An 11,513-nucleotide genomic window follows, 5' to 3' on the forward strand; every position below is an offset into this window, starting at 1 on the left:
TCCTTGGTAATACTCTTAGCCCTAATATTCTGTTTGGAAAATTCTTTATTTTACCCAGCAGTGCTTTTACATGCCTCCTTTTTTGTTTTCCTAATTTCTTTTTTTAAAAACTCCTTGCACCTTTTCGAGGGATTCTGCTGTTTTGAGCCTGCTTATCTACCATAAGCTTCCTCCTCTTTATTCAATCCTGTACATCCACTGACACATGCCCCTCACAGCGCCAGGGACCAGTGTTCAATTCCACCCTAGGGTGACTGTCTGTGTGGAGTTTGCATGTTTTCCCCATGTCTGTGAGAGTTTTCTCCGGGTGCTCCAGTCTCCTCCCACATTCCAAAGGTTAGGGTGGATTGGCCATGCTAAATTGTCCATGATATCCAGGGATGTGCAGGCTAGGTGGGTTAGCCATGGGGAATACAGGGTTACGGGGGTATGGTAGGGGTGTGTGTCTGGGAGGCATGATCTTCGGAGGGTTGGTGTGGACTCAAAAGGCCAAATGACCTGTTTGCACATTGTAGAGATTCTATCCAGTGTGTTCTCAACTTCTTATCACTATCCTTTATCTTTATCCGGAACATGTTGGCCCTGTACTCTCACTATTTTGTTTTGGAATGGCACTAGCTGTTCTGATGGATGCTTTCCTGCAAGTTGCTGCTCCCAGTCCACTTTGTCCAGATCCTGACTTATAATGTTAAAATCAGGTCCCCCAATTCTGAATCATTTACTCCTGATCCATCTTTGTCCTTTTCAGTGACTACCTTGAATTGAACTGTGTAATGGTCACTATCATTGAAGTGTACACCACTCCCAGGAATCAACCTAAAAAGCTGCTGTGAACTACCACTGTGCACTTCCTGCAGTATAATCGCCCTTGAGAAGTCCACATAATCAATGTACAAAGACACGCTAAGTAATAGAAATATAATTCAGGGTGGGTAGATTATTTACATAGACTTTCATAGTTTATTTACAGCATAAATCACATAAATAATAAGACAACTTTGCATTAAATAAAACTTCGCAATAGAGAGTCTTCACACTCTCACTCTCAACTGACTCCTCTGATGTCGCAGAGAACATAATAATATAGTAAACTTCCTGTACAAATTTTTGCCACTTTATCGAGAGTTCTGGATGTAGATTTGCTTGCTGAGCTGGAAGGTTCATTTCCAGACGTTTCATCACCCAACGAGGTAACATCTTCAGTGGGCCTCTGTGCAAAGCATTGCCAATGATTCCTGCTTTCTATTTGTACGTTTAGGTTTCTTTGGGTTGGTGATGTCATTTCCTGTTCTTTTTCGCAGGGGGTGGTAGATGGTGTCTAACTCGATGTGTTTGTTAATACAGTTCCGGTTGGAATGCCATGCTTCTAGGAATTCTTGTGCGTGTTTCTGTTTGACTTGTCCTAGGATGGATGTGTTGTCCCAGTCGAAGTGGTGTCCTTCCTTATCTATATGTAAGAATACTAGTGAGAGAGGGTCATGTTTTGTGGCTAGTTGATGTTCATGTATCCTGGTGGCTAGTTTTCTGCCTGTCCAATGTAGTGTTTGTTACAACTCTTGCACGGTATTTTGTAAATGACATTAGTTTTGCTTGTTGTCTATATGGGGTCTTTCAAGTTCATTAGCTGCTGTTTTAGTGTGTTGGTGGGTTTGTGGACTACTATGATGCTAAAATACACTGGGCTCCTTCACCCAAGTCATTAATATAGATTGCAAATAATTGAGACCCTAACATCCAATCGTGTGATGTCCCATTAGGTAGTTTTCCTGAAAGTGACCCATTTCACTTTACTACTTTCTGCTTGGTAAGCAATTCTCTTTCTACCCGAAAATATTGGCCCCATCGTGGGCTGTTGTGCAGTAATCTTTTTAATGGCATCTTATCAAATGCTTACTGGAAATCCAAATACACAATATGCACAGGTTCCTCTTTATCCACTCTGCTCTTTACATCCTTTATTGAAGAGATCTGGTAAAGATATGTTTACTCTATTTGATTGTATTATGATTTTCAAAATATCCTACTACCTGAATTATGGATTTCAGTAGTCTTCCAGTTACAGATGGTACACCATTTAGCTTATAATTTCCTGCTTTGTGGCTTTTTCTTGAATGGCATATCATTTTTATGGTTTTACAACCCATTTGGATTTTTGAAGAATCTAGGGAAATTTTAAAGATTACAGCTAATGCATTCCTCAATCTCTGTGGCACTTCTTTTAATACTCAAATATACATGCCATTAAGACCAAGGGACTTGTCAGTCTTTAGTTGCATTAGTTTGCCTAGTACTTTGCTTGCAATAATTGTTTTAGATGTCTCCCTTCCCTTTGTCCCGATTAGTTATTAGTAAACTTTTAATGTCATCTACCATGGAGACAGATATAAAATATTTGTTCAAAGTCTTTCCCATTTCCTTGCTTTTCAGTAGTAATCTCCCAAATCATTCTCTTTAGAGGATCAATATTTACTTTAGCTGTTCTACTCTTTCTGTACATATAAAGGCTCTTGTAGCAGTTTCTATATTTCTTGCTAATTTTTAAATGTCTGCTACTCCTTATCTACCATCTTACCTTGTAATCTATTTTCTAAATCCACTTTAGCCAACTCCTATCTTCATCCTGTTGCAAGAGCCTTTTGATTAATATTGTAGTTTCAGACCCAGGTTTCTCATTGTGAAACTGAATGTGATGTTTGTCATTTTGTGATCATTGTACTCTGAAGGATCTATTACTGTGAGCTGATAGGTTAAGCCTGTCTCATTACCCATTGTCAGATCTAAGCTTGTTCTCATCACTGGTAGTTCTTGATTCAGTCATGGATACGGATATAGTGGGCTAGGACAACAATTATTGTCCATTCCAAACTGGCCTTGAGAATGTGTTGACAAAGTGGCTTCTTGAACTGCTGCAGTCCACATGGTGAAGATACACCCAGAGTACTAATAGGGGGGATTTTGACCTATTGACAGTTAACATGTACTGTAGGGCACAGAAGTGATCAAGAAATATCCAGGGCTTGTAAGAAAAACACTGCTATAATGGTGGGCAACTTTAGTCTTAATGTAGACTGGACAATTAGACAGGATAAGTATATTTGATTCTAGTGTTTAATATCCTATCTTCTAGTTTTTCTAATGATTTGGGTTTTTTTTGTTTTCTCTAAAGGTTTGAATTCTTTATCAAGAGTATTTTGCCTCAATACAGAGAAGCAGTTATGTCCCACACCTTAATTTACATACCGATATATTTCGATTATGTGCGACTGAGAAACTACTTGATCCGTGAAGAAGTAAATTTTTCTCATATTTGTGAATACAGCAAAAAATCCACTATTAATCGAGCCAGATATCATTTCCTGAAAGGGGAGAAACCTTTCCTCTTATTCACTGAACGTTTCCATTTCTACAAAAGGTAAGATTCCTGTAATTCAATAAAGCTCATACAGTTTTGCACAGTTCCATTATTTGCCCAAGCTCTCAGTAAAAATTGAATGCCTTTTTTTAATATCTGTGATATTCACAGTATAGACAATTTTCAGTCTTGCAAGGGTAAGCAGACTTATGTCAAAGAATGGATTTATACCAACTGGATGTACTATACTATTGTGTTGATCCCAGTGCCAGAATTAAAGGTCAATTGGCAAATTTATTTAGGTTAATTAAAATGAGGCATTTTGTATTTCCTTTGAACCTATTTCTAATCAGAAGTTGAGAATCAGTTGCAAATAATGGCCAACACTTGTGGTTTTGCCACATTATCTACAGCCAAAATTTTTATAATTAATCAAAATGAGTCCTCTTACCGAATTCAATGGAATTTCTCTTCAAGTTGAGGATGTTTGGTTTGGAACAGCTTTTAAAAGCGGTTTTAAATGTATAAAGCTACCATTTGTTTTTCAACAACTGTCCTGTTGGTAATTCTAGCTAATTAGTGTTGCTATCTTACAAAGTAATCCTGCATTGTCAAGCAATCAACACACAAAAGTGTACATTCATTACTTTCTGAATTTGGGAACAGTTTAATGTGATTTGATAAGTCTATTGTGTGTTTCCCTTTTGAATAATTCTAAATCTTTCTTAATATAGGTACGCAATTAAGGGCATCAGACATCTTATTTTCTATGAGCTTCCTACATATCCGCATTTCTATAGTGACATTTGCAACATGCTAAACCCAGAAAATAGAGGTGATGAAGCAACGTGGACTTGCACTGTTTTATATTCCAAGTATGATGCTCAGAAGCTGACCCGAGTGGTGGGAGCAGAACGTGCTGCGCAAATGATTCAGTCTAAGAAATCAGTGCATTTGTTTGTAACTGGAGAAGACTCTTAACAAATTGAGGACTAGCAATATCCAGCAATTTTGTAATCACTGAAATCATGAAATTTGAAATGAAAACAAAATGCTGCAGGTGAAGCAGCATCAATGGAGAGAAGCAAAGTTAATGTTTCAGTTCGCTGATAACACATTATTTTCTATTCACAAATGCTCCCTGACCTGCTGAGTATTTATACTTTGGCCTTATTCTACATTGTTTGCCTTTTTAACTCCAAGGATTTAATACTCAGTTGATCTTTCTACCTCCATTAATGTAAAAATGGCACATTATGACTTTTAATTTAACTTGTGTTTTCTCACAAATCCGTAAGTGTAAGACTATATTCTGGAAACATCCTGAGATTAGATTAATAGAAATAAACAGCAAACAGAAAATTCTAGTGCTTTCAAATAAACTGCAGTTTTGTTTATAATTTTCTGTAATTGTCAATTGTACAACTTTTATGAAAACTTTTTAAATAGTTCTCAATTTAATTTTATATTCTCTGAAATCTTTTGGAAAACCTTAGTTGTGAAAGATGCTCTATAAATGCAAGTTAGTCCCTTTCTGATGTTTCTACAGTAGGGAGGAACTATGTGGGGAGAGCAGGCATCAGTCAGCTATCATGTTCTAAAATTTGAAGGTCTCAAATCTCAGACAGCCATCTTGACAGCTGCTGTCAAAAGGTAAATGTGATGTAAGAGTACTAAGATAGTAAGCCACATTATCTACAGACAGTAAACAAAAGGCTCAGGTAAATGATGGAATGCATGGGTTTGTGCACATGTAGGGCAGGAATGTCTGGTCTGGAGTGGGAGAAAGGGTGATCAGGTCCGAGGCATAAAGTGTTGTTGTCAGTCCCTAGTGGGGGGAAGGGTGTCGGGTCATGGTTGGGAGGTGTAGTTGAGGGTGTAAGAGGTAAATTCTGTTCAGTAGCTGCTAAAGAGTTAGCCTAGGAATTTAATTGTCTAACTTTTCATGAGTAACTAATTGACTTTAGCAGAGCCCTCTGAATTCTACTATTTTAATGAATACTTTCAGAAGCTTTCAGACATGGAGGTGTTGCTCAGGGAAGGCCTGTGACTAGTGCTATGCCACAGGGGTCAGTGCTGGAGCTTTTGTTATTTGTTATTTTCATAAATGATCTGGATGTGAATGTACAAGGCATGATCAGTAAGTTTGCGGATGATACAAAATTAGAAGGTATCGTTGATGGTGAGGAAAGTTATTAAAAATTACAGAGGAATCTTGATCAGATGGGGAAGTGGACTGAGGATTGACAAATACAATTCAATACAAATACGTGTGAGGTGTTACACTTTCGAAAGTCAAAACAAGGTAGGACTTGGTAAATGGTAAAGTCCTGAGGAGTATTGTGGAACAGTGGGACCTAGGACTACAAGTACATAGAATGTTGAAAGCAGCATCACAAATAGATAGGGTGGTGAAGAAGGTATTTAGCATGCTACCTTCATCAATCGAGGATGTTTTTGTTATAGTTGTGAGGCCACAGTTGGAGTATTGCGTACAGTTTTAGTCACCCTGTTATAGAAAGGCATAGTGAAACGAGAAAGCGTGCAAAAAAAATTTACAAGCATGTTGCTAGTATCAATAGGCCTGAGTTATAGGGAAAGGTTGGCCAGGATAAGACTTTATATAGAAGAATGAAGGGTGACATTATTGAGGTGTATAAAATCATGAGGGGCATAGATAGGATGAATGTGTATAGTCTTTTTCCCAGGGATGTGGAGTTGAAAACTAGAAGGCATAGGTTTAAGGTAAGAGGGGAAAGATTTAAGAAGGACCTGAGGGGCAATTTCTTCATGCAGAAAGTGATGCGTATATGGAATGGCCTGCCGGAGAAAGTGTTTGAGGCAGGTGCAATAGCAACATTTTAAAAAAAATTTGGATAGGTACATGGATGAGAAGGGTTTAGAGGGATATGGACAAAATATGGGCAGTTGAAACTAGCTGAGTGGGCACCGTGGTCAGTATGGACCCGTTTGGCCCAAAGGGCCTGTTTCTATGCTGTATTACTCAATATACCTGAGGAGAATTCCACAGGGTTCCCTTGTGCAACTCTGATCTACAATTCAGAAACTGTCCATTGGAAAATCTGTGCTTGTGTTTATAATGTTTAAGCTTCATCTCAGATGGTTCATAATGTAGTATTTATTGTTGGAAAACAGTTTACTTGTCAAAATTTATTGGTTGCATTTTATGCTCCCAATGGGAACCTGCAATTGTCTAATCTTTTTATCTTAATTGACCCTTCTCCACTTAACCTTCAAAGTTTTGCATCTTGTTGGGATTTTGTTCCATGCTGCCAACGATTTCATTACTATCCAAGAGGCAATTTTGCATGCAAGACCTTAAACTGAGGCTCATAAGTCAACTGAACATAAGAGGATTTTGTGGTTGAATACAAATTTACATTCACACTTGGATAGTGAAAACCTTTGAATATTTTAACTTCTTCCAACCAAAAATCAGCGAAACAAAGTACATCACTGCAGATAATATCTAGGTTAATCCACAAAGTGGATATTAACACAATTTGGACTCTGTGATTTATTCTATGTTTGAGAAGATTTATAGCTCAAGTTGTAAGTTTGTTCGCTGAGCTGGCAAGTTTTCAGAGGTTTCCTCACCATGCTAGGTAACATCGTCTGTGAGCCTCCATTGAAGTGCTGGTGTTCTGTCCTGCTTTCTACTTGTGTGTCTTGGTCTGTTAAGGTGGGTGATATCATTTCCTGTTCTTCTCAGAGGTTGGTAAATGGGGTACAAATCGATGTGTTTATTGAAGAAGTTCTGGTTTGAATGCCAGGCCTCTAGGAATTCCTGCGCATGTCTCTGTTTAGCCTGTTCTATGATATTTGTGTTGTCCCAGTCGAAGTGGTGTCCTCCTTCATCTGTGTGTAAGGATACTTATATTAGCTGGTCATGTCTTTTGGTGGCTAGTTGGTGCTCGTTTATCTTGGTGGCTAGTTTTCTGCCTGTCTGTCCAATGTAGTGTTTGTTACAGTCCTTGTATTTTGTAAATGACATTTGATTTGCTGGTTGTTGGTACACGGTCCTTTAGGTTCATCAGTAGCTGTTTCAGTGTGTTGGTAGGTTTGAGCTATCCTAATGCCAAGAGGTTGGCGTAGTCTGATAGTCATCTCAAAGATGTCTTTGATGTATGGTGGTGTACATCTTAGTGTAAATCTGCAAGCAAATTTACCAAAATTAAACAGATTCTAATAGAATTCATAAATCTTCATGCTTTTAGAATCACCTTGTTGCCCAAAATGAATTGAGTGGCATGTGTAATGTTCTTCCTTTTGCCCTTTCAAATCTTTACTGATAATTCTTCCAAACTTTAATGTAGTATTACTTTTCAGCTGTATAGACACTAAGACACAGGCTAGAATGAAAGTAGAATGAACTTAGTTTCGTGCTTGATGACAAAACTGGAGCATTTAGCAAAGCAATTCTTAATCCGCATTTAGTTTTCCAAATGAATACATTACAGTAAGTATGTAATTTTGGAGAAAAGGTCTTGTGGCACAGTGGTGATGTCCCTGCCTCTGGGCCAGAAGGCGTGGGATCAAGCTCTGATGAATCATCTTGACTCAAAATGTTAGCTTGCTCTCCATGGATGTCTGACCCGCTGTGATCTCCATCATTTGTTGTTTTCAGTTCGAGTTCAAGTCCTGTCTGCAATAGAGTTGTCATAACAAGTCTGAATTGGTTGATTAACTGTAAAATGGGAGGAAACAACAAGTAACCTAACATTTGTGCACATATTTTGAACTCTGAATAATGATAAATTAATGGGTTGCACAACTCTTGATGCTGCATGAGGAAGTGAACCAGGAGTGTAATTCCTCCACCATGGCAGGTATGATCCACAACGTCATTATCAGCACTGTAAGTGGGGCAAGGAATGCTCCATCTGGAACAGGATTAAACACACTCTATTGGCACCCACTGTTCATATAAGTTCTCCATCTAACTAAACAACTAATGTCAAACAGTCCATGTGTGTCCCTACTCTAGTGAATTTGTTTCCACCTTGAATAATAATCAACTCCATTCGCATCTTCCAGAAAACATTTTGTTCCTATGGGAACCTACATTTGAGAAAATTTGAGGAGGATGATTTTGGTGGAAAAGTGAAGGTAGAAACATTGGAAATAGGATGGATGTAGTCAAGAATTTGGACAATTGTGGTTGAGGGAAACTTTTTAGTGAGGCAAAAAGGATAAACCCGTGTGAAGAGTATAATCATGAATGGATACAATGGCACTAGGAAAACTCAGATAAAGGAATGGAGTCCTTACAAGAAATGGGAATGTAGCCAAAGTAATTGTGGGACTGTTAGGTTGTAAAGGATATGGTATCCTAGGACCAAGCAGCTGTTGCATTAATGATCTTCCCTCCATCATCAGTTCAGAAGATGGATGTTCACTGATGACTGCACAGTATTTTGAGCCATCGCCAATGCTGAATTTCTTAATATCGAAATGTCAATGTTACCATTGATTAGAAATTAAACAAAACCAGTTGTATAAATAATATGGCTACATGAGTTCAGAGTTTAAGTATTCTGCAGCAAATAACTCAATTTTTGAACATCCAAAACTTGTTCACATTATATGTCAGATGTATGGTAAAATACTCACTATTTTTCTGGATAAGTGCAGTGCCAACATCAGACAAGAGACTTGGTGACATCCAGAACAAAGCAAATCTTTTGACCCAACACCAGGACAAGGACTGGTCATGGCATTAATCAATGCCAGCCTCCCCACTACTCTTGACCGACTCCAATTTGCCTATGGGACCAACAGATCCACATCAGATGCCATATCACTTGCCCTTCACTCATCCCCAGAACATTTGACACCACGAACAGCTACATAAGAATCCTACTCATTGACTACAGTTCAGCCTTCAACACTATTATCCCCTCAAGACTGATTACTAAACTTAGTGATCTTGGACCAAGGTCTACTCTCTGCTACTGGATCCTCAGTTTCCTGATTCACAGGCCACAATCAGGGGAGATTGGGGACAATATTTCATCTTCACGAACACTCAACACTGGAGTGACCCAGGGGTGTGTACTCAACCCCCTACTGTACTCACTGTATACCCATGACTGCGTTGCCAAATACCAGACTAATGCCACTTACTAGTTCGCAGATGACGCCACCGTAGTCAGTCGAAACTCAGATGGCAACGAAACAAGACTACAGATGGGAGGTGGAAGACCTGGAAAAACGGTGCACTGAGAACAACCTGGCTCTCAATGCCAGCAAAACTAAGGAACTCATTATTGACCAAGGGCAGGATGTAACTCATGCCCCCCTATACATTAATAGCACAGCAGGGGAAGTGAGTGGAGAGTGTCAAGCTCCTGGGAGTAGTCATCCACAACAAACTGTCTTAGACTCTTAATGTAGATGCATTGGTTCCAAAGGCCCAACAAAGTCTCTTCTTCCTCAGGCAGCTGAGGAAATTCGGCATGACGGAGAACACGTTTGCCAACTTTTATAGGTGTGCCATCGAGAACATTCTGTCTGAATGTATCACTACCTCGTATGGCAACTGTACCATTAAAGATCGGAGACAGTTACAGAGAGTGGTGAACTCGGCCTGGTCGATCACAAAGGCCAACCTCTCATCTATAGAATCCATCTACCAGGCCTGCTGTCAAGGAAAGGCCACCAACATTCACAAAGATCCATCCCACCCTGCTAATGTTTTTCTACAACCTCTACCATTGGGGAGAAGATACAGAAGCCTGAAAACACATACCAGCCGGTTTTGAAACAATTTCTACCCTACTGTTGTTAGAATACTGAATGGATTCTCAAACTCTTAACATTTGCCTGTACCTGTGTTTTTGTTTTTGCCGCTGTTTACCTATTATTTACTTACCTCTGCTACTTAACTCTGTGATCTGCCTGTATTGCTCGCAAAGCTTTTCATTGTGCCTCAGTACATGTGACAATAAATTCAATTCAAATTCAAATTCAAGTGGCACCTGGGAGTAATATCTACAAGATGGTTGGCTGCAACTTGACAAGACTTCTCTGAAAGCATCCTCCAAATCTGTGACTGTTACCATCTAGAATTATAGGGGCAACAGATGTATGGGAACACCACAACCTGTAAGTTCCCCTTCTAAGACCCAAATTTCTGACTTTGAATGATATTGTTATTCCTCCACTATTGCTGGTTTAAAAATCTGGAACTTTCAATGGTGCTTTAGATGTACAAAGACCACATGGATTGCAGTGATACATGAAGTTAGAACATAGAATACCACAGCACAAGACAGGAACAGGCCCTTTAGAATGCTGGTATTTGCTGCACATGGTCTGTATCAATAGAATGCGTTTGGCCCATATCGACTCTCCAAAAAGCATCCCACTCCCCTTACCCTATATTTCCCATGGCTAATCCACCTAGCTTGTACAGCCTGGGACACTATGGGCAATTTAGCATAGCCAATCCACGTAATCTGCACATCTTTGGACTGTGGGAGGAAACCCACGAGACACAGGGAGAATGTGCAAACTCCACAAAGCCATCCAGGGGTGAAATCAAGCCCAAGGCCTGAGGTGCTGTGAGGCAGCAGTGCTAACCATGTACCACCCCTTTTCTCTGCCTGTTCATGTGTCTGTCTAAATGCCCCTTAAATGTTGCTTCTATCACGTTCCCTGGCAGTGTATAAAAAAGTTGCCTCACACATCTCCTTTAAACAGTCCCCATTTCTCATTAAACCTATGCCCCTTAGTATTTGACGTTTCCTGTCTGGGAGAAAAGAGTTCAACTGTCCATCCTATCCTTGCCTCTCATCATTTTATATGCTTCTATCAGGTCGCCCCTCAGCCTCCAACACTCTAGCAAAAACAATCCAAGTTTGTCCAACCTTTCCTTAATGTTAATACATTCCAATCCAGACAACATTCCAGTAAACCTCTTTTATACCATCTCCAAAACCTCAGAGCTGCACACAATACTCCAAATGTGACCTAAATAAAGTTTTATCCAGCTGCAATATGATTTGCCAACCTTTATGCTTGATACCCTGGCTGATGAAGGCAAACATGCTATACGCTTGTGCTATATGTTTTAATCACTTTATTCACATGTGTTGGCACTTTCAGGGAGATATGGACCGGCACCCCAAGATTCCTC

The 11,513-nt window shown here is 39.4% G+C and overlaps 1 protein-coding gene across 2 annotated transcripts in view; it reads left to right on the forward strand.

Moving 5' to 3' along the window:
- The window catches only part of utp25 (UTP25 small subunit processor component), a 31,740-nt gene extending 27,026 nt beyond the window's left edge, over positions 1 to 4,714 (forward strand). For both annotated transcript variants that reach the window (XM_043695730.2, XM_087991302.1), the window contains 2 exons: positions 3,167 to 3,412; positions 4,087 to 4,714. In XM_043695730.2, coding sequence (XP_043551665.2) covers positions 3,167 to 3,412; positions 4,087 to 4,333 — 493 coding nt within the window. In that variant the 3' untranslated portion in view covers positions 4,334 to 4,714. The remainder of the gene's footprint in view (positions 1 to 3,166; positions 3,413 to 4,086) is intronic.
- Positions 4,715 to 11,513: the final 6,799 nt, after the last annotated feature.

This window comes from Chiloscyllium plagiosum, unplaced genomic scaffold (assembly GCF_037043375.1).
Source record: "Chiloscyllium plagiosum isolate Xiang-an unplaced genomic scaffold, Cpla_swu_hap1 HiC_scaffold_10, whole genome shotgun sequence".
NCBI classification, from domain to species: Eukaryota; Metazoa; Chordata; class Chondrichthyes; order Orectolobiformes; family Hemiscylliidae; genus Chiloscyllium; species Chiloscyllium plagiosum.